This window comes from Syngnathus floridae, chromosome 22 (assembly GCF_059516105.1).
Source record: "Syngnathus floridae isolate MCC-2025c chromosome 22, RoL_Sflo_1.0, whole genome shotgun sequence".
Taxonomy (NCBI): Eukaryota; Metazoa; Chordata; class Actinopteri; order Syngnathiformes; family Syngnathidae; genus Syngnathus; species Syngnathus floridae.
The window spans coordinates 1,890,658-1,915,508 of NC_142434.1; the positions used below are offsets into that span (position 1 = coordinate 1,890,658).

The window sequence follows — 24,851 nt, forward strand, 5'->3', positions numbered from 1 at the left end:
ACCCTACTCTGAAGCCCCTGAGCCTGTCTATAAAGCCTACTTTGGAAGCCTAGCTCTGGTATGACGCCCCTGAGCCTGGCTTTAAAGCCTACTTTGAAAGCCTAGCTCTACTCCGAAGCCCCTGAGCCTGGCTTTAAAGCCTACTTTGGAAGCCTAGCTCCAGTATGAAGCCCCTGAGCCTGGCTTTAAAGCCTACTTTGAAAGCCTAGCTCTACTCCGAAGCCCCTGAGCCTGGCTTTAAAGCCTACTTTGAAAGCCTAGCTCCAGTATGAAGCCCCTGAGCCTGGCTTTAAAGCCTACTTTGAAAGCCTGGCTCTAGTATGAAGCCCCTGAGCCTGGCTTTAAAGCCTACTTTGAAAGCCTAGCTCTAGTATGAAACCCTACTCTGAAGCCCCTGAGCCTGGCTTTAAAGCCTACTTTGGAAGCCTAGCTCCAGTATGAAGCCCCTGAGCCTGGCTTTAAAGCCTACTTTGAAAGCCTAGCTCCAGTATGAAGCCCCTGAGCCTGGCTTTAAAGCCTACTTTGAAAGCCTAGCTCCAATATGAAGCCCCTGAGCCTGGCTTTAAAGCCTACTTTGAAAGCCTAGCTCCAGTATGAAGCCCCTGAGCCTGGCTTTAAAGCCTACTTTGAAAGCCTAGCTCCAGTATGAAGCCCCTGAGCCTGGCTTTAAAGCCTACTTTGAAAGCCTAGCTCCAGTATGAAACCCTACTCTGAAGCCCCTGAACCTGGCTTTAAAGCCTACTTTGGAAGCCTAGCTCTAGTATGAAGCCCCTGAGCCTGGCTTTAAAGCCTACTTTGAAAGCCTAGCTCTACTCTGAAGCCCCTGAGCCTGGCTTTAAAGCCTACTTTGAAAGCCTAGCTCCAGTATGAAGCCCCTGAGCCTGGCTTTAAAGCCTACTTTGAAAGCCTAGCTCTACTCCGAAGCCCCTGAGCCTGGCTTTAAAGCCTACTTTTAAAGCCTAGCTCCAGTATGAAGCCCCTGAGCCTGGCTTTAAAGCCTACTTTGAAAGCCTAGCTCTACTCCGAAGCCCCTGAGCCTGGCTTTAAAGCCTACTTTGAAAGCCTAGCTCCAGTATGAAGCCCCTGAGCCTGGCTTTAAAGCCTACTTTGAAAGCCTAGCTCTACTCCGAAGCCCCTGAGCCTGGCTTTAAAGCGTACTTTGAAAGCCCAGCTCCAGTATGAAGCCCCTGAGCCTGGCTTTAAAGCCTACTTTGAAAGCCTAGCTCCAGTATGAAGCCCCTGAGCCTGGCTTTAAAGCCTTCTTTGAAAGCCTAGCTCTACTCCGAAGCCCCTGAGCCTGGCTTTAAAGCCTACTTTGAAAGCCTAGCTCCAGTATGAAGCCCCTGAGCCTGACTTTAAAGCCTACTTTGAAAGCCTAGCTCCAGTATGACGCCCCTGAGCCTGGCTTTAAAGCCTACTTTGAAAGCCTAGCTCGAGTATGAAGCCCCTGAGCCTGGCTTTAAAGCCTACTTTGAAAGCGTAGCTCGACTCTGAAGCCCCTGAGCCTGGCTTTAAAGCCTACTTTGAAAGCCTAGCTCCAGTATGAAGCCCCTGATCCTGACTTTAAAGCCTACTTTGAAAGCCTAGCTCCAGTATGAAGCCCCTGAGCCTGGCTTTAAAGCCTACTTTGAAAGCCTAGCTCTACTTCGAAGCCCCTGAGCCTGGCTTTAAAGCCTACTTTGAAAGCCTAGCTCTACTCCGAAGCCCCTGAGCCTGGCTTTAAAGCCTACTTTGAAAGCCTAGCTCTACCCCGAAGCCCCTGACCCTGCCTTTAAAGCCTACTTTGAAAGCCTAGCTCCAGTATGAAGCCCCTGAGCCTGGCTTTAAAGCCTACTTTGAAAGCCTAGCTCTACTCCGAAGCCCCTGAGCCTGGCTTTAAAACCTACTTTGAAAGCCTAGCTCCAGTATGAAGCCCCTGAGCCTGGCTTTAAAGCCTACTTTGAAAGTATAGCTCCAGTATGAAGCCCCTGAGCCTGACTTTAAAGTCTACTTTGAAAGCCAAGCTCCAGTATGAAGCCCCTGAGCCTGGCTTTAAAGCCTACTTTGAAAGCCTAGCTCTACTCCGAAGCCCCTGAGCCTGGCTTTAAAGCCTACTTTGGAAGCCTAGCTCCAGTATGAAGCCCCTGAGCCTGGCTTAAAAGCCTACTTTGAAAGCCTAGCTCCAGTATGAAGCCCCTGAGCCTGGCTTTAAAGCCTACTTTGAAAGCCTAGCTCCCGTATGAAACCCTACTCTGAAGCCCCTGAGCCTGGCTTTAAAGCCTACTTTGAAAGCCTAGCTCCAGTATGAAACCGTACTATGAAGCCCCTGAGCTTGGCTTTAAAGCCTACTTTGGAAGCCTAGCTCCAGTATTAAGCCCCTGAGCCTGGCTTTAAAGCCTACTTTGGAAGCCTAGCTCCAGTATGAAGCCCCTGAGCCTGGCTTAAAAGCCTACTTTGAAAGCCTAGCTCCAGTATGAAGCCCCTGAGCCTGGCTTTAAAGCCTACTTTGAAAGCCTAGCTCTACTCCGAAGCCCCTGAGCCTGGCTTTAAAGCCTACTTTGAAAGCCTAGCTCCAGTATGAAGCCCCGGAGCCTGGCTTTAAAGCCTACTTTGAAAGCCTAGCTCCAGTATGAAGCCCCTGAGCCTGGCTTTAAAGCCTACTTTGAAAGCCTAGCTCCAGTATGAAGCCCCTGAGCCTGACTATAAAGCCTACTTTGAAAGCCTAGCCCCAGTATGAAGCCCCTGAGCCTGGCTTTAAAGCCTACTTTGAAAGCCTAGCTCTACTCCGAAGCCCCTGAGCCTGGCTTTAAAGCCTACTTTGAAAGCCTAGCTCCAGTATGAAGCCCCTGAGCCTGGCTTTAAAGCCTACTTTGAAAGCCTAGCTCTACTCTGAAGCCGCTGAGCCTGGCTTTAAAGCCTACTTTGAAAGCCTAGCTCCAGTATGAAGCCCCTGAGCCTGGCTTTAAAGCCTACTTTGAAAGCCTAGCTCCCGTATGAAACCCTACTCTGAAGCCCCTGAGCCTGGCTTTAAAGCCTACTTTGAAAGCCTAGCTCCAGTATGAAGCCCCTGAGCATGGCTTTAAAGCCTACTTTGAAAGCCTAGCTCCAGGATGAAGCCCCTGAGCCTGACTTTAAAGCCTACTTTAAAGCCTAGCTCCAGTATGAAGCCCCTGAGCCTGGCTTTAAAGCCTACTTTGAAAGCCTAGCTCTCCTCCGAAGCCCCTGAGCCTGGCTTTAATGCCTACTTTGAAAGCCTAGCTCCAGTATGAAGCCCCTGAGCCTGGCTTTAAAGCCTACTTTGAAAGCCTAGCTTAAGTATGAAGCCCCTTAGCCTGGCTTTAAAGCCTACTTTGAAAGCCTAGCTCTACTCCGCAGCCCCTGAGCCTGGCTTTAAAGCCTACTTTGAAAGCCTAGCTCCAGTATGAAGCCCCTGAGTCTGACTTTAAAGCCTACTTTGAAAGCCTAGCTCCAGTATGAAGCCCCTGAGCCTGGCTTTAAAGCCTACTTTGAAGCCTAGCTCCAATATGAAGCCCCTGAGCCTGACTTTAAAGCCTACTTTGAAAGCCTAGCTCCAGTATGAAGCCCCTGAGCCTGGCTTTAAAGCCTACTTTGAAAGCCTAGCTCTACTCCGAAGCCCCTGAGCCTGGCTTTAAAGCCTACTTTGGAAGCTTAGCTCCATTATGAAGCCCCTGAGCCTGGCTTTAAAGCCTACTTTGAAAGCCTAGCTCCAGTATGAAACCCTACTCTGAAGCCCCTGAACCTGGCTTTAAAGCCTACTTTGGAAGCCTAGCTCTAGTATGAAGCCCCTGAGCCTGGCTTTAAAGCCTACTTTGAAAGCCTAGCTCTACTCTGAAGCCCCTGAGCCTGGCTTTAAAGCCTACTTTGAAAGCCTAGCTCCAGTATGAAGCCCCTGAGCCTGACTTTAAAGCCTACTTTGAAAGCCTAGCTCCAGTATGAAGCCCCTGAGCCTGGCTTTAAAGCCTACTTTGAAAGCCTAGCTCTACTCCGAAGCCCCTGAGCCTGGCTTTAAAGCCTACTTTGAAAGCCTAGCTCTAGTATGAAACCCTACTCTGAAGCCCCTGAGCCTGGCTTTAAAGCCTACTTTGGAAGCCTAGCTCCAGTATGAAGCCCCTGAGCCTGGCTTTAAAGCCTACTTTGAAAGCCTAGCTCCAGTATGAAGCCCCTGAGCCTGGCTTTAAAGCCTACTTTGAAAGCCTAGCTCCAATATGAAGCCCCTGAGCCTGGCTTTAAAGCCTACTTTGAAAGCCTAGCTCCAGTATGAAGCCCCTGAGCCTGGCTTTAAAGCCTACTTTGAAAGCCTAGCTCCAGTATGAAGCCCCTGAGCCTGGCTTTAAAGCCTACTTTGAAAGCCTAGCTCCAGTATGAAACCCTACTCTGAAGCCCCTGAACCTGGCTTTAAAGCCTACTTTGGAAGCCTAGCTCTGGTATGAAGCCCCTGAGCCTGGCTTTAAAGCCTACTTTGAAAGCCTAGCTCTACTCCGAAGCCCCTGAGCCTGGCTTTAAAGCCTACTTTGGAAGCCTAGCTCCAGTATGAAGCCCCTGAGCCTGGCTTTAAAGCCTACTTTGAAAGCCTAGCTCTACTCCGAAGCCCCTGAGCCTGGCTTTAAAGCCTACTTTGAAAGCCTAGCTCTAGTATGAAGCCCCTGAGCCTGGCTTTAAAGCCTACTTTGAAAGCCTAGCTCCAGTATGAAACCGTACTATGAAGCCCCTGAGCTTGGCTTTAAAGCCTACTTTGGAAGCCTAGCTCCAGTCTGAAGCCCCTGAGCCTGGCTTTAAAGCCTACTTTGAAAGCCTAGCTACAGTATGAATCCCCTGAGCCTGGCTTTAAAGCCTACTTTGGAAGCCTAGCTCCAGTATGAAGCCCCTGAGCCTGGCTTTAAAGCCTACTTTGAAAGCCTAGCTCTACTCCGAAGCCCCTGAGCCTGGCTTTAAAGCCTACTTTGAAAGCCTAGCTCCAGTATGAAGCCCCTGAGCCTGGCTTTAAAGCCTACTTTGAAAGCCTAGCTCTACCCCGAAGCCCCTGAGCCTGCCTTTAAACCTTACTTTGAAAGCCTAGCTCCAGTATGAAGCCCCTGAGCCTGGCTTTAAAGCCTACTTTGAAAGCCTAGCTCCAGTATGAAGCCCCTGAGCCTGGCTTTAAAGCCTACTTTGAAAGCCTAGCTCCAGTATGAAGCCCCAGATTCTGGCTTTAAAGCCTACTTTGAAAGGCTAGCTCCAATATGAAGCCCCTGAGCCTGGCTTTAAAGCCTACTTTGAAAGCCTAGCTCCAGTATGAAGCCCCTGAGCCTGGCTTTAAAGCCTACTTTGAAAGCCTAGCTTAAGTATGAAGCCCCTGAGCCTGGCTTTAAAGCCTACTTTGAAAGCCTAGCTCTACTCAAAAGCCCCTGAGCCTGGCTTTAAAGCCTACTTTGAAAGCCTAGCTCCAGTATGAATCCCCTGAGCCTGGCTTTAAAGCCTTCTTTGAAAGCCTAGCTCCAGTATGAAGCCCCTGAGCCTGGCTTTAAAGCCTACTTTGAAAGCCTAGCTCTACTCCGAAGCCCCTTAGCCTGGCTTTAAAGCCTACTTTGAAAGCCTAGCTCGAGTATGAAGCCCCTGAGCCTGGCTTTAAAGCCTACTTCTAAAGCCTAGCTCTACTCCGCAGCCCCTGAGCCTGGCTTTAAAGCCTACTTTGAAACCCTAGCTCCAGTATAAAGCCCCTGAGTCTGACTTTAAAGCCTACTTTGAAGCCCCTGAGCCTGGCTTTAAAGCCTACTTTGAAAGCCTAGCTCTACTCCTTAGCCCCTGAGCCTGGCTTTAAAGCCTACTTTGAAAGCCTAGCTCTACTCCGAAGCCCCTGAGCCTGGCTTTAAAGCCTACTTTGAAAGCCTAGCTCCAGTATGAAGCCCCTGAGCCTGGCTTTAAAGCCTACTTTGGAAGCCTAGCTCCAGTATGAAGCCCCTGAGCCTGGCTTTAAAGCCTACTTTGGAAGCCTACCTCCAGTATGAAGCCCCTGAGCCTGGCTTTAAAGCCTACTTTGAAAGCCTAGCTCCAGTATGAAGCCCCTGAGCCTGGCTTTAAAGCCTACTTTGAAAGCCTAGCTCTACTCCGAAGCCCCTGAGCCTTGCTTTAAAGCCTACTTTGAAAGCCTAGCTCCAGTATAAAGCCCCTGAGCCTGGCTTTCAAACCTACTTTGGAAGCCTAGCTCTGGTATGAAGCCCCTGAGCCTGGCTTTAAAGCCTACTTTGAAAGCCTAGCTCCAGTATGAAACCGTACTATGAAGCCCCTGAGCTTGGCTTTAAAGCCTACTTTGGAAGCCTAGCTCCAGTCTGAAGCCCCTGAGCCTGGCTTTAAAGCCTACTTTGAAAGCCTAGCTACAGTATGAATCCCCTGAGCCTGGCTTTAAAGCCTACTTTGGAAGCCTAGCTCCAGTATGAAGCCCCTGAGCCTGGCTTTAAAGCCTACTTTGAAAGCCTAGCTCTACTCCGAAGCCCCTGAGCCTGGCTTTAAAGCCTACTTTGAAAGCCTAGCTCCAGTATGAAGCCCCTGAGCCTGGCTTTAAAGCCTACTTTGAAAGCCTAGCTCCAGTATGAAGCCCCTGAGCCTGGCTTTAAAGCCTACTTTGAAAGCCTAGCTCCAGTATGAAGCCCCTGAGCCTGGCTTTAAGGCCTACTTTGAAAGCCTAGCTCCAGTATGAAGCCCCTGAGCCTGGCTTTAAAGCCTACTTTGAAAGCCTTGCTCTACTCCGAAGCCCCTGAGCCTGGGTTTAAAGCCTACTTTGAAAGCCTAGCTCCAGTATGAAGCCCCTGAGCCTGGCTTTAAAGCCTACTTTGAAAGCCTAGCTCCAGTATGAAATCCTACTCTAAAGCCCCTGAGCCTGGCTTTAAAGCCTACTTTGGAAGCCTAGCTCCAGTATGAAGCCCCTGAGCCTGGCTTTAAAGCCTGCTTTGAAAGCCTACCTCCAGTAGGAAGCCCCTGAGCCGGGCTTTAAAGCCTACTTTGAAAGCCTAGCTCCAGTATGAAGCCCCTGAGCCTGGCTTTAAAGCATACTTTGAAAGCCTAGCTCTAGTATGAAACCCTACTCTGAAGCCCCTGAGCCTGGCTTTAAAGCCTTCTTTGGAAGCCTAGCTCCAATATGAAACCCCTGAGCCTGGCTTAAAGCCTACTTTGAAAGCCTAGCTCTACCCCGAAACCCCTGAGCCTGACTTTAAAGCCTACTTTGAAAGCCTCGCTCCAGTATGAAGCCCCTGAACCTGGCTTTAAAGCCTACTTTGAAAGCCTAGCTCTACTCCGAAGCCCCTGAGCCTGGCTTTAAAGCCTACTTTGAAAGCCTAGCTACAGTCTGAAGCCCCTGAGCCTGGTTTCAAAGCCTACTTTGAAAGCCTAGCTCTACCCCGAAGCCCCTGAGCCTGGCTTTAAAGCCTACTTTGAAAGCATAGCTCTACTCCGAAGCCCCTGAGCCTGGCTTTAAAGCCTACTTTGAAAGCCTAGCTCTTCCCCGAAGCCCCTGAGCCTGCCTTTAAAGCCTACTTTGAAAGCCTAGCTCCAGTATGAAGCCCCTGAGCCTGGCTTTAAAGCCTACTTTGAAAGCCTAGCTCTACTCCGAAGCCCCTGAGCCTGGCTTTAAAGCCTACTTTAAAAGCCTAGCTCCAGTATGAAGCCCCTGAGCCTGGCTTTAAAGCCTACTTTGAAAGCCTAGCTCTACTCTGAAGCCGCTGAGCCCGGCTTTAAAGCCTACTTTGAAAGCCTAGCTCCAGTATGAAGCCCCTGAGCCTGCCTTTAAAGCCTACTTTGAAAGCCTAGCTCCAGTATGAAGCCCCTGAGCCTGGCTTTAAAGCCTACTTTGAAAGCCTAGCTCTACTCCGAAGCCCCTGAGCCTGGCTTTAAAGCCTACTTTAAAAGCCTAGCTCCAGTATGAAGCCCCTGAGCCTGGCTTTAAAGCCTACTTTGAAAGCCTAGCTCTACTCTGAAGCCGCTGAGCCCGGCTTTAAAGCCTACTTTGAAAGCCTAGCTCCAGTATGAAGCCCCTGAGCCTGACTTTAAAGCCTACTTTGAAAGCCTAGCTCCAGTATGAAGCCCCTGCTTTCAAAGTAGGCTTTAAAGCCAGGCTCAGGGGCTTCATACTGGAGCTAGGCTTTCAAAGAAGGCTTTAAAGCCAGGCTTAGGGGCTTCATACTGGAGCTAGGCTTTCAAAGTAGGCTTTAAAGCCAGGCTCAGGGGCTTCATACTGGAGCTAGGCTTTCAAAGTAGGCTTTAAAGCCAGGCTCAGGGGCTTCGGAGTAGAGCTAGGCTTTCAAAGTAGGCTTTAAAGCCAGGCTCAGGGGCTTCATACTGGAGCTAGGCTTTCAAAGTAGGCTTTAAAGCCAGGCTAAGGGGCTTCGGAGTAGAGCTAGGCTTTCAAAGTAGGCTTTAAAGCCAGGCTCAGGGGCTTCGGAGTAGAGCTAGGCTTTCAAAGTAGGCTTTAAAGCCAGGCTCAGGGGCTTCGGAGGAGAGCTAGGCTTTCAAAGTAGGCTTTAAAGCCAGGCTCAGGGGCTTCATACTGGAGCTAGGCTTTAAAGTAGGCTTTAAAGTCAGGCTCAGGGGCTTCATACTGGAGCTAGGCTTTCAAAGTAGGCTTTAAAGCCAGGCTCAGGGGCTTCATACTGGAGCTAGGCTTTCAAAGTAGGCTTTAAAGCCAGGCTCAGGGGCTTCGGAGTAGAGCTAGGCTTTCAAAGTAGGCTTTAAAGCCAGGCTCAGGGGCTTCATACTGGAGCTAGGCTTTCAAAGTAGGCTTTAAAGCCAGGCTCAGGGGCTTCGGAGTAGAGCTAGGCTTTCAAAGTAGGCCTTAAAGCCAGGCTCAGGGGCTTCATACTGGAGCTAGGCTTTCAAAGTAGGCTTTAAAGGCAGGCTCAGGGGCTTCGGGGAAGAGCTAGGCTTTCAAAGTAGGCTTTAAAGCCAGGCTCAGGGGCTTCATACTGGAGCTAAGCTTCCAAAGTAGGCTTTAAAGCCAGGCTCAGGGGCTTCGGAGTAGAGCTAGGCTTTCAAAGTAGGCTTTAAAGCCAGGCTCAGGGGCTTCATACTGGAGCTAGGCTTTCAAAGTAGGCTTTAAAGTCAGGATCAGGGGCTTCATACTGGAGCTAGGCTTTCAAAGTAGGCTTTAAAGCCAGGCTCAGGGGCTTCATACTGGAGCTAGGCTTTCAAAGTAGGCTTTAAAGCCAAGCTCAGGGGCTTCAGAGTAGGGTTTCATACTGGAGCTAGGCTTTCAAAGTAGGCTTTAAAGCCAGGCTCAGGGGCTTCAGAGTAGGGTTTCATACGGGAGCTAGGCTTTCAAAGTAGGCTTTAAAGCCAGGCTCAGGGGCTTCATACTGGAGCTAGGCTTTAGAAGTAGGCTTTAAAGCCAGGCTCAGGGGCTTCATACTGGAGCTAGGCATCCAAAGTAGGCTTTAAAGCCAGGCTCAGGGGCTTCGGAGTTGAGCTAGGCTTTCAAAGTAGGCTTTAGAGCCAGGCTCAGGGGCTTCATACTGGAGCTTGGCTTTCAAAGTAGGCTTTAAAGTCAGGCTCAGGGGCTTCATACTGGAGCTAGGCTTTCAAAGTAGGCTTTAAAGCCAGGCTCAGGGGCTTCATACTGGATCTAGGCTTTCAAAGTAGGCTTTAAAGCCAGGCTCAGGGGCTTCATACTGGAGCTAGGCTTTCAAAGTAGGCTTTAAAGCCAGGCTCAGGGGCTTCGGAGTAGAGCTAGGCTTTCAAAGTAGGCTTTAAAGCCAGGCTCAGGGGCTTCATACTGGAGCTAGGCTTTCAAAGAAGGCTTTAAAGGCAGGCTCAGGGGCTTCGGGGAAGAGCTAGGCTTTCAAAGTAGGCTTTAAAGCCAGGCTCAGGGGCTTCATACTGGAGCTAAGCTTCCAAAGTAGGCTTTAAAGCCAGGCTCAGGGGCTTCGGAGTAGAGCTAGGCTTTCAAAGTAGGCTTTAAAGCCAGGCTCAGGGACTTCATACTGGAGCTAGGCTTCCAAAGTAGGCTTTAAAGCCAGGCTCAGGGGCTTCGGAGTAGAGCTAGGCTTTCAAAGTAGGCTTTAAAGCCAGGCTCAGGGGCTTCATACTGGAGCTAGGCTTTCAAAGTAGGCTTTAAAGGCAGGCTCAGGGGCTTCGGGGAAGAGCTAGGCTTTCAAAGTAGGCTTTAAAGCCAGGCTCAGGGGCTTCATACTGGAGCTAAGCTTCCAAAGTAGGCTTTAAAGCCAGGCTCAGGGGCTTCGGAGTAGAGCTAGGCTTTCAAAGTAGGCTTTAAAGCCAGGCTCAGGGGCTTCATACTGGAGCTAGGCTTTCAAAGTAGGCTTTAAAGTCAGGATCAGGGGCTTCATACTGGACCTAGGCTTTCAAAGTAGGCTTTAAAGCCAGGCTCAGGGGCTTCATACTGGAGCTAGGCTTTCAAAGTAGGCTTTAAAGTCAGGCTCAGGGGCTTCATACTGGAGCTAGGCTTTCAAAGTAGGCTTTAAAGCCAGCCTCAGGGGCTTCATACTGGAGCTAGGCTTTCAAAGAAGGCTTTAAAGCCAGGCTCAGGGGCTTCATACTGGAGCTGGGCTTTCAAAGTAGGCTTTAAAGCCAGGCTCAGGGGCTTCGGAGTAGAGCTAGGCTTTCAAAGTAGGCTTTAAAGCCAGGCTCAGGGGCTTCGGAGTAGAGCTAGGCTTTCAAAGTAGGCTTTAAAGCCAGGCTCAGGGGCTTCATACTGGAGCTAGGCTTTCAAAGTAGGCTTTAAAGCCAGGCTCAGGGGCTTCATTCTGGAGCTAGGCTTTCAAAGTAGGCTTTAAAGCCAGGCTCAGGGGCTTCATACTGGAGCTAGGCTTTCAAAGTAGGCTTTAAAGTCAGGCTCAGGGGCTTCATACTGGAGCTAGGCTTTCAAAGTAGGCTTTAAAGCCAGGCTCAGCGGCTTCAGAGTAGAGCTAGGCTTTCAAAGTAGGCTTTAAAGCCAGGCTCAGGGGCTTCATACTGGAGCTAGGCTTTCAAAGTAGGCTTTAAAGCCAGGCTCAGAGGATTCATACTGGAGCTAGGCTTTAAAGTAGGCTTTAAAACCAGGCTCAGGTGCTTCATACTGGAGCTAGGCTTTCAAAGTAGGCTTTAAAGCCAGGCTCAGGGGCTTCATTCTGGAGCTAGGCTTTCAAAGTAGGCTTTAAAGCCAGGCTCAGGGGCTTCATACTGGAGCTAGGCTTTCAAAGTAGGCTTTAAAGTCAGGCTCAGGGGCTTCATACTGGAGCTAGGCTTTCAAAGTAGGCTTTAAAGCCAGGCTCAGCGGCTTCAGAGTAGAGCTAGGCTTTCAAAGTAGGCTTTAAAGCCAGGCTCAGGGGCTTCATACCAGAGCTAGGCTTCCAAAGTAGGCTTTAAAGCCAGGCTCAGGGGCTTTATACTGGAGCTAGGCTTTCAAAGTAGGCTTTAAAGCCAGGCTCAGAGGCTTCATACTGGAGCTAGGCTTTAAAGTAGGCTTTAAAGCCAGGTTCAGGGGCTTCATACTGGAGCTAGGCTTTCAAAGTAGGCTTTAAAGCCAGGCTCAGGGGCTTCATACTGGAGCTAGGCTTTCAAAGTAGGCTTTAAAGCCAGGCTCAGGGGCTTCATATTGGAGCTAGGCTTTCAAAGTAGGCTTTAAAGCCAGGCTCAGGGGCTTCATACTGGAGCTAGGCTTTCAAAGTAGGCTTTAAAGCCAGGCTCAGGGGCTTCATACTGGAGCTAGGCTTTCAAAGTAGGCTTTAAAGCCAGGCTCAGGGGCTTCATACTGGAGCTAGGCTTTCAAAGTAGGCTTTAAAGCCAGGCTCAGGGGCTTCGGAGTAGAGCTAGGCTTTCAAAGTAGGCTTTAAAGCCAGGCTCAGGGGCTTCATACTGGAGCTAGGCTTTCAAAGTAGGCTTTAAAGCCAGGCTCAGGGGCTTCGGAGTAGAGCTAGGCTTTCAAAGTAGGATTTAAAGCCAGGCTCAGGGGCTTCATACCAGAGCTAGGCTTCCAAAGTAGGCTTTATAGACAGGCTCAGGGGCTTCAGAGTAGGGTTTCATACTGGAGCTCGGCTTTCAAAGTAGGCTTTAAAGCCAGGCTCAGGGGCTTCATACTGGAGCTAGGCTTTCAAAGAAGGCTTTAAAGCCAGGCTTAGGGGCTTCATACTGGAGCTAGGCTTTCAAAGTAGGCTTTAAAGCCAGGCTCAGGGGCTTCATACTGGAGCTAGGCTTTCAAAGTAGGCTTTAAAGCCAGGCTCAGGGGCTTCGGAGTAGAGCTAGGCTTTCAAAGTAGGCTTTAAAGCCAGGCTCAGGGGCTTCATACTGGAGCTAGGCTTTCAAAGTAGGCTTTAAAGCCAGGCTAAGGGGCTTCGGAGTAGAGCTAGGCTTTCAAAGTAGGCTTTAAAGCCAGGCTCAGGGGCTTCGGAGTAGAGCTAGGCTTTCAAAGTAGGCTTTAAAGCCAGGCTCAGGGGCGTCATACCAGAGCTAGGCTTCCAAAGTAGGCTTTATAGACAGGCTCAGGGGCTTCAGAGTAGGGTTTCATACTGGAGCTCGGCTTTCAAAGTAGGCTTTAAAGCCAGGCTCAGGGGCTTCATACTGGAGCTAGGCTTTCAAAGTAGGCTTTAAAGCCAGGCTCAGGGGCTTCGGAGTAGAGCTAGGCTTTCAAAGTAAGCTTTAAAGCCAGGCTCAGGGGCTTCATACTGGAGCTAGGCTTTCAAAGTAGGCTTTAAAGCCAGGCTCAGGGGCTTCGGGGTAGAGCTAGGCTTTCAAAGTAGGCCTTAAAGCCAGGCTCAGGGGCTTCATACTGGAGCTAGGCTTCCAAAGTAGGCTTTAAAGCCAGGCTCAGGGGCTTCGGGGTAGAGCTAGGCTTTCAAAGTAGGCCTTAAAGCCAGGCTCAGGGGCTTCATACTGGAGCTAGGCTTCCAAAGTAGGCTTTAAAGCCAGGCTCAGGGGCTTCATACTGGAGCTAGGCTTTCAAAGTAGGCTTTAAAGCCAGGCTCAGGGGCTTCATACTGGAGCTAGGCTTTCAAAGTAGGCTTTAAAGCCAGGCTCAGGGGCTTCATACTAGAGCCAGGCTTTCAAAGTAGGCTTTAAAGCCAGGCTCAGGGGCTTCATACTGGAGCTAGGCTTTCAAAGTAGGCTTTAAAGCCAGGCTCAGGGGCTTCGGAGTAGAGCTAGGCTTTCAAAGTAGGCTTTAAAGCCAGGCTCAGGGGCTTCATACTGGGGCTAGGCTTTCAAAGTAGGCTTTATAGTCAGGCTCAGGGGCTTCATACTGGAGCTAGGCTTTCAAAGTAGGCTTTAAAGCCAGGCTCAGGGGCTTCATACTGGAGCTAGGCTTTCAAAGTAGGCTTTAAAGCCAGGCTCCGGGGCTTCATACTGGAGCTAGGCTTTCAAAGTATGCTTTAAAGCCAGGCTCAGGGGCTTCGGAGTAGAGCTAGGCTTTCAAAGTAGGCTTTAAAGCCAGGCTCAGGGGCTTCATACTGGAGCTAGGCTTCCAAAGTAGGCTTTAAAGCCAGGCTCAGGGGCTTCATACTGGAGCTAGGCTTTCAAAGTAGGCTTTAAAGCCAGGCTCAGGGGCTTCGGAGTAGAGCTAGGCTTTCAAAGTAGGCTTTAAAGCCAGGCTCAGGGGCTTCATACCAGAGCTAGGATTTCAAAGTAGGCTTTAAAGCCAGGCTCAGGGGCTTCGGAGTAGAGCTAGGCTTTCAAAGTAGGCTTTAAAGCCAGGCTCAGGGGCTTCGGAGTAGAGCTAGGCTTTCAAAGTAGGCTTTAAAGCCAGGCTCAGGGGCTTCATACTGGAGCTAGGCTTTCAAAGTAGGCTTTAAAGCCAGGCTCAGGGGCTTCGGGGAAGAGCTAGGCTTTCAAAGTAGGCTTTAAAGCCAGGCTCAGGGGCTTCATACTTAAGCTCGGCTTTCAAAGTAGGCTTTAAAGCCAGGCTCAGGGGCTTCATACTGGAGCTAGGCTTTCAAAGAAGGCTTTAAAGCCAGGCTTAGGGGCTTCATACTGGAGCTAGGCTTTCAAAGTAGGCTTTAAAGCCAGGCTCAGGGGCTTCATACTGGAGCTAGGCTTTCAAAGTAGGCTTTAAAGCCAGGCTCAGGGGCTTCGGAGTAGAGCTAGGCTTTCAAAGTAGGCTTTAAAGCCAGGCTCAGGGGCTTCATACTGGGGCTAGGCTTTCAAAGTAGGCTTTAAAGCCAGGCTCAGGGGCTGCGGAGTAGAGCTAGGCTTTCAAAGTAGGCTTTAAAGCCAGGCTCAGGGGCTTCATACTTAAGCTAGGCTTTCAAAGTAGGCTTTAAAGCCAGGCTCAGGGGCTTCATACTGGAGCTAGGCTTTCAAAGTAGGCATTAAAGCCAGGCTCAGGGGCTTCGGAGGAGAGCTAGGCTTTCAAAGTAGGCTTTAAAGCCAGGCTCAGGGGCTTCATACTGGAGCTAGGCTTTAAAGTAGGCTTTAAAGTCAGGCTCAGGGACTTCATACTGGAGCTAGGCTTTCAAAGTAGGCTTTAAAGCCAGGCTCAGGGGCTTCATACTGGAGCTAAGCTTCCAAAGTAGGCTTTAAAGCCAGGCTCAGGGGCTTCGGAGTAGAGCTAGGCTTTCAAAGTAGGCTTTAAAGCCAGGCTCAGGGGCTTCATACTGGAGCTAGGCTTTCAAAGTAGGCTTTAAAGTCAGGCTCAGGGGCTTCATATTGGAGATAGGCTTCAAAGTAGGCTTTAAAGCCAGGCTCAGGGGCTTCATACTGGAGCTAGGCTTTCAAAGTAGGCTTTGAAGTCAGACTCAGGGGCTTCATACTGGAGCTAGGCTTTCAAAGTAGGCTTTAAAGCCAGGCTCAGGGGCTGCGGAGTAGAGCTAGGCTTTCAAAGTAGGCTTTAAAGCCAGGCTCAGGGGCTTCATACTTAAGCTAGGCTTTCAAAGTAGGCTTTAAAGCCAGGCTCAGGGGCTTCATACTGGAGCTAGGCTTTCAAAGTAGGCATTAAAGCCAGGCTCAGGGGCTTCGGAGGAGAGCTAGGCTTTCAAAGTAGGCTTTAAAGCCAGGCTCAGGGGCTTCATACTGGAGCTAGGCTTTAAAGTAGGCTTTAAAGTCAGGCTCAGGGACTTCATACTGGAGCTAGGCTTTCAAAGTAGGCTTTAAAGCCAGGCTCAGGGGCTTCATACTGGAGCTAGGCTTTCAAAGTAGGCTTTAAAGCCAGGCTCAGGGGCTTCATATTGGAGCTAGGCTTTCAAAGTAGGCTTTAAAGCCAGGCTCAGGGGCTTCATACTGGAGCTAGGCTTTCAAAGTAGGCTTTAAAGCCAGGCTCAGGGGCTTCATACTGGAGCTAGGCTTTCAAAGTAGGCTTTAAAGCCAGGCTCAGGGGCTTCATACTGGAGCTAGGCTTTCAAAGTAGGCTTTAAAGCCAGGCTCAGGGGCTTCGGAGTAGAGCTAGGCTTTCAAAGTAGGCTTTAAAGCCAGGCTCAGGGGCTTCATACTGGAGCTAGGCTTCCAAAGTAGGCTTTAAAGCCAGGCTCAGGGGATTCATACTGTAGCTAGGCTTTCAAAGTAGGCTTTAAAGCCAGGCTCAGGGGCTTCAGACTGGAGCTAGGCTTCCAAAGTAGGCTTTAAAGCCAAGCTCAGGGGCTTCATAGTACGGTTTCATACTGGAGCTAGGCTTTCAAAGTAGGCTTTAAAGCCAGGCTCAGGGGCTTCATACTAGAGCTAGGCTTTCAAAGTAGGCTTTAAAGCCAGGCTCAGGGGCTTCGGAGTAGAGCTAGGCTTTCAAAGTAGGCTTTAAAGCCAGGCTCAGGGGCTTCATACTGGAGCTAGGCTTCCAAAGTAGGCTTTAAAGCCAGGCTCAGGGGCTTCGGAGTAGAGCTAGGCTTTCAAAGTAGGCTTTAAAGCCAGGCTCAGGGGTTTTTGAGTAGAGCTAGGCTTTCAAAGTAGGCTTTAAAGCCAGGCTCAGGGGCTTCATACTGGAGCTAGGCTTTCAAAGTAGGCTTTAAAGCCAGGCTCAGGGGCTTCATACTGGAGCTAGACTTTCAAAGTAGGCTTTAAAGCCAGGCTCAGGGTCTTCGGAGTAGAGCTAGGCTTTCAAAGTAGGCTTTAAAGCCAGGCTCAGGGGCTTCATACTGGAGCTAGGCTTTCAAAGTAGGCTTTAAAGCCAGGCTCAGGGGCTTCATACTGGAGCTAGGCTTTCAAAGTAGGCTTTAAAGGCAGGCTCAGGGGCTTCGGGGAAGAGCTAGGCTTTCAAAGTAGGCTTTAAAGCCAGGCTCAGGGGCTTCATACTGGAGCTAAGCTTCCAAAGTAGGCTTTAAAGCCAGGCTCAGGGGCTTCGGAGTAGAGCTAGGCTTTCAAAGTAGGCTTTAAAGCCAGGCTCAGGGGCTTCATACTGGAGCTAGGCTTTCAAAGTAGGCTTTAAAGCCAGGCTAAGGGGCTTCGGAGTAGAGCTAGGCTTTCAAAGTAGGCTTTAAAGCCAGGCTCAGGGGCTTCATACTGGAGCTAGGCTTTCAAAGAAGGCTTTAAAGCCAGGCTCAGGGGCTTCATACTGGAGCTAGGCTTCCAAAGTAGGCTTTAAAGCCAGGCTCAGGGGCTTCGGAGTAGAGCTAGGCTTTCAAAGTAGGCTTTAAAGCCAGGCTCAGGGGCTTCATACTAGAGCTAGGCTTTCAAAGTAGGCTTTAAAGGCAGGCTCAGGGGCTTCGGAGTAGAGCTAGGCTTTCAAAGTAGGCTTTAAAGCCAGGCTCAGGGGCTAAGGAGTAGAGCTAGGCTTTCAAAGTAGGCTTTAAAGCCAGGCTCAGGGGCTTCATAGTGGAGCTAGGCTTTCAAAGTAGGCTTTAAAGTCAGGCTCAGGGGCTTCATACTGGAGCTAGGCTTTCAAAGTAGGCTTTAAAGCCAGGCTCAGGGGCTTCGGAGTAGAGCTAGGCTTTCAAAGTAGGATTTAAAGCCAGGCTCAGGGGCTTCATACCAGAGCTAGGCTTCCAAAGTAGGCTTTATAGACAGGCTCAGGGGCTTCAGAGTAGGGTTTCATACTGGAGCTCGGCTTTCAAAGTAGGCTTTAAAGCCAGGCTCAGGGACTTCATACTGGAGCTAGGCTTTCAAAGTAGGCTTTAAAGCCAGGCTCAGGGGCTTCATACTGGAGCTAGGCTTTCAAAGTAGGCTTTAAAGCCAGGCTCAGGGGCTTCGGAGTAGAGCTAGGCTTTCAAAGTAGGCTTTAAAGCCAGGCTCAGGGGCTTCATACTGGAGCTAGGCTTCCAAAGTAGGCTTTAAAGCCAGGCTCAGGGGCTTCATACTGGAGCTAGGCTTCCAAAGTAGGCTTTAAAGCCAGGCTCAGGGGCTTCGGAGTAGAGCTAGGCTTTCAAAGTAGGCTTTAAAGCCAGGCTCAGGGGCTTCATACCAGAGCTAGGCTTCCAAAGTAGGTTTGAAAGCCAGGCTCAGGGGCTTTATACTGGAGCTAGGCTTTCAAAGTAGGCTTTAAAGCCAGGCTCAGGGGCTTCGGAGTAGAGCTAGGCTTTCAAAGTAGGCTTTAAAGCCAGGCTCAGGGGCTTCATAGTGGAGCTAGGCTTTCAAAGTAGGCTTTAAAGTCAGGCTCAGGGGCTTCATACTGGAGCTAGGCTTTCAAAGTAGGCTTTAAAGCCAGGCTCAGGGGCTTCGGAGTAGAGCTAGGCTTTCAAAGTAGGCTTTAAAGCCAGGCTCAGGGGCTTCATACTGGAGCTAGGCTTTCAAAGTAGGCTTTAAAGCCAGGCTCAGGGGCTTCGGAGTAGAGCTAGGCTTTCAAAGTAAGCTTTAAAGCCAGGCTCAGGGGCTTCATACTGGAGCTAGGCTTTCAAAGTAGGCTTTAAAGCCAGGCTCAGGGGCTTCGGGGTAGAGTTAGGCTTTCAAAGTAGGCCTTAAAGCCAGGCTCAGGGGCTTCATACTGGAGCTAGGCTTCCAAAGTAGGCTTTAAAGCCAGGCTCAGGGGCTTCATACTGGAGCTAGGCTTTCAAAGTAGGCTTTAAAGCCAGGCTCAGGGGCTTCATACTGGAGCTAGGCTTTCAAAGTAGGCTTTAAAGCCAGGCTCAGGGGCTTCATATTGGAGCTAGGCTTCCAAAGAAGGCTTTAAAGCCAGGCTCAGGGGCTTCAGAGTAGGGTTTCATACTGGAGCTAGGCTTTCAAAGTAGGCTTTAAAACCAGGCTCAGGGGTTTCATACTGGAGCTAGGCTTTCAAAGTAGGCTTTAAAGCCAGGCTCAGGGGCTTCATACTGGAGCTAGGCTTTCAAAGTAGGCTTTAAAGCCATGCTCAGGGGCTTCATACTGGAGCTAGGCTTTCAAAGTAGGCTTTAAAGCCAGGCTCAGGGGCTTCGGAGTAGAGCTAGGCAAAACGACTCGAAGCAGATTTCTTACTGGCTATACGGAAAATATACACAGCGAGTGAGCATGATGTTTTCCACCACAAGAGGAAAAATTCAAATTTTCATCAATAATGCCACCCACGTTTTATGTGTTCTGTGCAATTACCACGGAAATGACTCACCTGACACGTGTGACTTGAGATTTAAGAGCTTCCTCCGCCGCCGTTCTAGAAATAGCTCGAATACTCAAATGACTTCCCGTGGTGTATTTCCTCCTCTTTCTGCATCAATGGCATGTTAGCGTCACGAGGCAAAAGAGGTCAATGTGATTCACTGCAGCCTGTCACTCAAAGTCCCCCTTCCACTTTTATTATTGAAATGAGACATTTATGACGGCCGCCGTGGCCTCAAACCAGATTGTGGCCGCGAGCCGCCACCTGCGTTTCCGTCCCTTGTCGCAAGATGCCAATTTCCCCTTATGGAATAACAATGGCACTTGTATTGAAGTGAAGTTCACAAGAATCTGAAGGAACCTGATTGGGCCAAGGTGGGCTTGGAATCGCTTTTTGTCCCGTCGGCCATTGTGAAGCTGCTCGGTGACACCCGACCTTATCAGTTCAGTTAATGCAGCGAGCATATCTGTTGGGAGAACATGTATGAAGAATGTCTTTTTTTTTTTTTCTCCCACACTATCAGCAAATGTAGAAGCCAGACACCTAAAATGATGGCAAACAATGAAGATAAGACAAGATAATGAAGTCTACTCAAAGACAGTGACGTTACCTGCAGGTCTTCATTCTTGCTTGTGGTCAATTTCTCTTTTCAACTTTTTGCTCCAAAAACCTGGAAGATGATGCAACATATCATGAAACGGCTTTTTTATTTCATCATGGTCATTTAAAACGTCTCGGCTAATTAAAGGTTAAAAACAATGAATACTTTGGAGGGAAAAAGGTAACTTTACTTCATATCTTTTGGTTACATACGTGTATGGCCTATTATTGTGATTTGCGTAGAAAGAAAATAATATTTAAGTGTCCAACGTTCAAGTCCACTGTCATTGGGCGATGTGGTCCTCGTGCGTCTCCATGTGTTTCTTGAGTTTAGCCTTGGATGCGAAGCTCTTCCGACAGACGTCGCAGTTGGGCTTGGGCGGCTTGGCGACGCCCAAATGGCCACGCTTGTGCCAGGCCAGCTCGGACGAGCTCTTGAACCTGAGCTGGCAGGCGTCGCAGGCGTAGGGTCGCTCACCCGTGTGGATGCGGCGGTGTAGCTGCGCTTCGCCGGGGGTGAGGAAGGCTTTGTCGCAGTAGCCGCATGGGAAGGGCCTCTCGCCCGTGTGGATGAGGTGGTGTCGGGTGAGCGCCGTGGCTTTGGCGAAGCCCTTGTTGCAGTAGGCGCAGGGGTAAGGCCGGGCGCCGGTGTGCGAGACGGCGTGCTCCCGCTGCGTCTTCTTGCTCTTGAAGCGCTTGGGGCAAAGCGGGCAGCCGAATGGCCGCTCGTCCGTGTGCGAGCGCTGATGTTTGGAGAGCTCGCCCTGGGACAGGAAGGCTTTCCCGCATTGAGAGCACAGGAAGGGCTTCTCGCCCGTGTGCATCCTCTCGTGGCGCGCCAACACCGAGGCCAGGGTGAACTTTTTGGTGCAGTGCGAGCACTGGAAGGGCCGCTCGCCCGTGTGCACGCGCAGGTGCTTGACCAGCATGAAGCGCAGCGAGAACTGCTTGCCGCACTGGCTGCAGCGATGCGGGCGCTCGCCCGTGTGCGCGGCCATGTGCCGCTTCACGTCCGAGCGCCGCGTGTACGTCTTCTCGCAGCGCGGGCACTTGAACTGTCGCTTCACCTGATGCGTCTGCCGGTGCAGCGAGCGCGCCGCCAGCGAGTCGAAGGCCTCGCCGCACTGCGGGCACAGGTAGCGCTTGGCCACGTGCGACTTCCTGTGCTCCAGCAGCTCGTCGGCCGAGGCAAAGTTGCGGCTGCAGATGGAGCAGATGTGCGGCAGGCGGTCGCCGTCCGAGTGGCTGCGCTTGTGGTGGGCGGTCAGCGCCCGCAGGTTGGCGAAGGACGCGTGGCACGACGAGCAGGTGAAGGAGACGGCGGCGGCGTGCGACTTGCCCTGGTGCTTGGCGAGGTCCCACGAGTGCTGGAAGGTGCAGTCGCACTGAGAGCAGCGGAAGGGGCGCTCGCCCGTGTGGGTCAGCTGGTGGCGCCGCACGTCCGACGTACGCGTGAACGTCCGGCCGCACGTCTCGCACGCCAGAGCTTTTTCCCTGCCGGAGGCTTGGCGGGAACTTCCGGAGCCATCGCTAACCGGCGCCTCGTCCGGCTGCTCCGCATCTCCTTTGGGTAGAAGCTTAATAGATGTGAAGATTTCATCCAATTCGGAAGGAATTGGAGCCGCGTTGGATCCTGACAGTTTGCCGTAGTCCTCGTTGCGAACGCTCTGCATGTGGAAGTGCGGCGGGCTGTCGACGTCCGAGTGGTGGAAAGGACACTGTGAGCATGTGAAGATGATGGAGGTCATCTCATCGGAATTGCCTGCGGGTGGTATCATATATGTCACGGTGCAATATAAAATAAAATATTTGTGGGGCTCGCAGGATCACACCTTTGTCGCTTCCTTTAATGGCGATCACAGACGAGGCAACTGGGTGGTCAGCTTGAATGCTGCGGGAGAAAAGTACATTTTTGTAGACAGTTTCATTTCAGGCCCAAAAAGAGCTGGGACAGCCTCCCTGCTCTACCTTACCTCTTTAAGTCACACCAACCGGTGGAAGCTTCCACGAGTGGAATGGACGAGTGGTGTGTTTCACCAACAAGAAGTTCCGTGGCATTCGTTGTCACGTCGTCTTCTGCAGAAAGCTCCTTCGCTTCGGTGTCAGGCTGGACGCCATCCTTAGCCTCCTCAAAGACATCTTGAATTGCAAATTGCTGGCTCCTCGCTGTTTCACTACCAATACTATCCTTTCTCAATGCAAATGTTTTGGTCAGCTTTTCCAGCGCTTTGGCCACGTCCGTGGCGTCCTCCGCGGGCGACACCTCCACCTCGTAGAGATTCGTCTGACCTTCGGTCGTCACTTCTTGGACGTCCACCTCGGTGTAGATGGTCACCACGCTGAATTGCTCAGGATGGAGGACATTGGAATAGTTGTGCACAGACTCCGGAGCCAGGGAGATGTTCGATTTTTGAGAGGGCGGGATGGACAGAGCGGACATGATGCAGCTGCCAATCGTGGACGAGGGGCCGTCTGGGGGGAAAAAAGCAATAACACGAGTTACAAACTGAAGCATCAGGATGAAGATTCCAAGATTTACTTACGTTGTATTTTAAAAAGTCCAGCAGTTCTGCAGTGCTCAAAGATTGAAGGCAGCTCTTCTGGCATGGACCGGACGCACTCGCCCAAAATGGCGGGAGCCGAGCCAAGCCAGGCTGCCGTCTGGAATCAAAATGTGTAAATTCCCTGATAGATAAATGAATAGAAAATAACAGGACAAAGTGGACTCAATACCTGCTTGAGGTCTGGTACTGGGATCAAATTCTCTAATTTTGTGAGCAGCTCCCAAAGTAACGCATGTAGGGCTGCATCATACTTTTGGCCGTATTCGACAGGGAACACCTCCTATAAGAATATAAATACTTACAAAAATGATGAATTTCACAATGTAAACATTTGTTGACCCGACCTGAAAGAAGTAAGCTCGTTCCGCCGGATCCTTCAAGAGGCTCTGAATCAGAGCGACGAAAGTGGACTCTGCTGTTTTCACCTCGTCGTCGCTCTGCGGGCAAACATTTATTATACACATGAACTAAAATAAGAAGCTGATGATGTCATTCCTGCACTTACATCTGGAGCTACTGGGAGTCTTTCTAAGTGGCTGTGGATCATCTGAGAGTCCACAGAGCCCCGGGTAGAACCTTTGCACAGCTCTAGGATCAGCTGAACAGGAAACATCAACAATAAGACTCTTTTGTTTCATTTCAAAATAAATGCAAGTACTGTATACCCTTGCTCTGAGGCCCAGGATGAGCTGGTCTCGCTGCTTGTGGTTCATCAGTTCGGGCACCGCCTCGGTCACAGCGTACACAAACTCCTGGAGTTTCTGGTAGTTCATCACATCTTTCTGCTGGGCTAGTTGCCACATGGCAGCTGAGCACAACTGCAAAGGGGGCACCAGTTGGCGGAGGGTCGACAAGGGTGGGACAGCTTCTGAAAAATGCAATATTTAATAAGGCATTCAATATGATTATTCTTCAAATATCAATATAATTGCAATGTCATTTTAACCTATACGTGTGACTGTTTTTTAAGATGTTCACAGGAAAGGGAGAGGAATAAATTCCTCATCTATTTTACCTGCTCCAAAAAACTAACGCAACACCACGAGCCTGAGTGACTTGCTAGATAATTTTGAATTGACACCGCCCGCTATACAGCAAGCTAACATAAACAGACAACACTAAGAGTTCATTTTTCAAATACATACGGTTCATTTTCGATATTTTTTTTTCACAAGAAGGTCAAAGGGTTTACAAAGTCTTCCGTGGTCTTAATAAAAAATATAATAAAAGGTAATGTTTTAATTTGAGGTTAGCATGCGCTATCACGACGCAAGCATTCTTGTCCTCATAGTCATTCTGCGACATTTCCGCTTTTCAAAATAAGAGGGTTTACAAACTGACTTCTTCAGAATATGATTGAACGATTTCCACAGAGTACTTCGTAATTGTGATAATTTTGAGACATTTTTAAGCTCCAAATCAGAGACAAATCCTTTTTCGGCGTGAAACAGATATTTGTCCCTCGCTTCAAAATAAAACGAGAATTGTCGTCCTCTCGCGAGGTCACGCGATATTACAATTCATAGTCACATGAAACAGTCATCATCGTGCACATCCTATCTGCATTTTTTCCTCATCGTATAAAGCGGAAGAAATTTAATCAACATTCAAATAAGTGACGTTTTGTAGTAAGAGGCATGGACGAGGACGGACTTCCGATTGTAGGCTCTGGAGTTGATCTGACGAAGGTTAGTGTCAAGTTAGCGTGTTAGCCTAGCCAGGAAATGAATGTAAACAAAATGCATGTCAAACACAGTTGTGTTTTTTAAAGCACCTTTTTCCACTGACAGCACTCCCTTGAATAAATTTTTCAATCCAGAGTGAACATTTTAACACCTCCACGTTGATGTCACATTTCCTACCTTAGGTTCCTGCCATTCAGCAGAGAAGAATTGTTGCTTTTCTCAACCAGTTCATCGTCCACACGGTTCGCTTCCTCAACAACTTTTCCACAGTGTGTGAAGAGGTTTGTGGATTTTTCCTCAGACGTGTAATCCTTAAAAAAACAATAATATCTTGAATTTTCCTCCACAGAAACTTGCCAATGTATCCCTGCGCATCCAACAGATCGAGACCACGCTGTGTATCTTGGAAGCCAAGGTTGGTTCTTTCTTCTTCTCCTTTTGTACATCTCCTCCCTGATGGAATATCATCCAACCGTGAGCAGCTGTCCTCCATCCCTGGACTGGAGGACGTCACTGTAGATACAGTCAAACAAGGAGTCCAGACCAACGGCACCAGTGCTTCTGATCCTGGTCTGACAGAAGGTCCACCTGCTGTGATGCTTCCCCCTCTTGAGGTACAAACAGGTCATTAATATATGGTTACCTTTTATTGAATATTTACCATTCTCTTTTAGCCATCTCACGCTGTCCCAGATGACGTGACGACTCCTAAAAGCGAGGAGACAAACGTCATGACAGTGGCCAAGGATCCACGCTACGCTAGATATCTGAAGATGGTTCAAGTGGTGTGTGAAATTTTGTGTTATCGCTCTCATACTTTTTCAGATGTACCATGTCAGACATTGTTGTTTGCAGGGTGTTCCCGTTATGGCCATCCGGAATAAAATGAGCATGGAAGGTTTGGATCCGGACTTGCTTGAGTGAGTTTTGCAAAGGTCCTCCTTTGAGTTTTGTTGTGTTTTCCTGCTTTAACGTGACACTCTCCTGCTGATGGCAGCAAGCCCAACGCCCCCGTGCCGGATGCGGGAATGAAAAACAGCGAGGAGCTCGATGCGAACGCTTCAGATAGCGAGTCGTCCTTCAGCGACTGAGATGAATCCCATCTGGCCTGCGCTGGCCATCTGATGAAGTGAGCAACCTGGGAGCGGGCTAGCAGATGCTAATGTGGAGAATTAGCCAATTGCACAAGCTCCAGATAAAGCATTTAGTAGTTATTCCACTAAACTAAATGTTGGACAGTCAAAAAGTTCAGTGAGGACGTTGTAGTTCTCTGTGTTAGAATCGCATTTACTAACATTTAACTTTTTAAGATATTTTCACCCTAAATGTGGGACATGACTATTCTGTTATTTCATAATGGTAAAAATTGTCCATAGGAGTGAATTTGAGGAAAATGAAATTATATGGTGGACAATAGCGGTACTTTCAGAGAATGATTAGTGTTTTAACTGTCAACCTGAGCAACATTTGTTAACTATTAGTGCCTAAATAAAATACAGTGATGCTATTTCATAACGTGTTTGAAATTATTTTGTTGAACAGTAACTGCCATACAAAAAAGAGCCACAGGAGGGCGGCAAAACAACTTTCATAAATTCGTCAATGCTTTTCTATTGTATATAT

The 24,851-nt window shown here is 49.6% G+C and overlaps 2 protein-coding genes across 9 annotated transcripts; one reads left to right on the forward strand and one right to left on the reverse strand.

Moving 5' to 3' along the window:
• Positions 1–19,142: 19,142 nt before the first annotated feature.
• LOC148379118 (uncharacterized) lies at positions 19,143–24,782 on the reverse strand. 8 transcript variants are annotated; one of them, XM_088366869.1, is made up of 10 exons: positions 24,046–24,782; positions 23,406–23,936; positions 22,209–22,408; positions 22,049–22,141; positions 21,888–21,980; positions 21,713–21,823; positions 21,523–21,640; positions 20,953–21,451; positions 20,812–20,870; positions 19,143–20,741 (listed from the first exon to the last, which is right to left on the reverse strand). In XM_088366869.1, the coding sequence occupies exons 3-10, from the start codon at positions 22,344–22,346 to the stop codon at positions 19,264–19,266; spliced, it is 2,589 nt and encodes an 862-aa protein (XP_088222995.1). In that variant the 5' UTR covers positions 22,347–22,408; positions 23,406–23,936; positions 24,046–24,782; the 3' UTR covers positions 19,143–19,263. The 8 variants fall into 8 exon arrangements, with proteins under 8 accessions (XP_088222995.1, XP_088222992.1, XP_088222993.1 ...); XM_088366866.1 differs by having other exon boundaries at positions 22,209–22,411; XM_088366867.1 differs by lacking the exon at positions 24,046–24,782 and having other exon boundaries at positions 22,209–22,411; positions 23,406–24,029.
• washc3 (WASH complex subunit 3) lies at positions 23,033–24,743 on the forward strand. Its single transcript, XM_088366872.1, has 7 exons — positions 23,033–23,231; positions 23,411–23,509; positions 23,578–23,643; positions 23,711–23,842; positions 23,903–24,013; positions 24,084–24,148; positions 24,226–24,743. Exons 1-7 carry the CDS (start codon positions 23,181–23,183, stop codon positions 24,317–24,319), a joined length of 618 nt encoding a protein of 205 aa, XP_088222998.1. The 5' UTR covers positions 23,033–23,180; the 3' UTR covers positions 24,320–24,743.
• Positions 24,783–24,851: the final 69 nt, after the last annotated feature.

Bases quoted from the DNA above. Each gene is read 5' to 3' on its own strand.
- LOC148379118 (XM_088366864.1), bottom strand. The intron at 20,871-20,952 runs GTAAGGTAGAGC...TTTCTCCCGCAG, and splicing joins GGTTGGTGTGACTTAAAGAG to CATTCAAGCTGACCACCCAG. The intron at 20,742-20,811 runs GTGTGATCCTGC...TACCACCCGCAG, and splicing joins CATTAAAGGAAGCGACAAAG to GCAATTCCGATGAGATGACC.
- washc3 (XM_088366872.1), top strand. From the start codon at position 23,181: ATGGACGAGGACGGACTTCCGATTGTAGGCTCTGGAGTTGATCTGACG. The intron at 23,232-23,410 runs GTTAGTGTCAAG...TTCCTACCTTAG, and splicing joins CTGGAGTTGATCTGACGAAG to GTTCCTGCCATTCAGCAGAG. The intron at 23,510-23,577 runs GTTTGTGGATTT...TTTCCTCCACAG, and splicing joins TTTCCACAGTGTGTGAAGAG to AAACTTGCCAATGTATCCCT.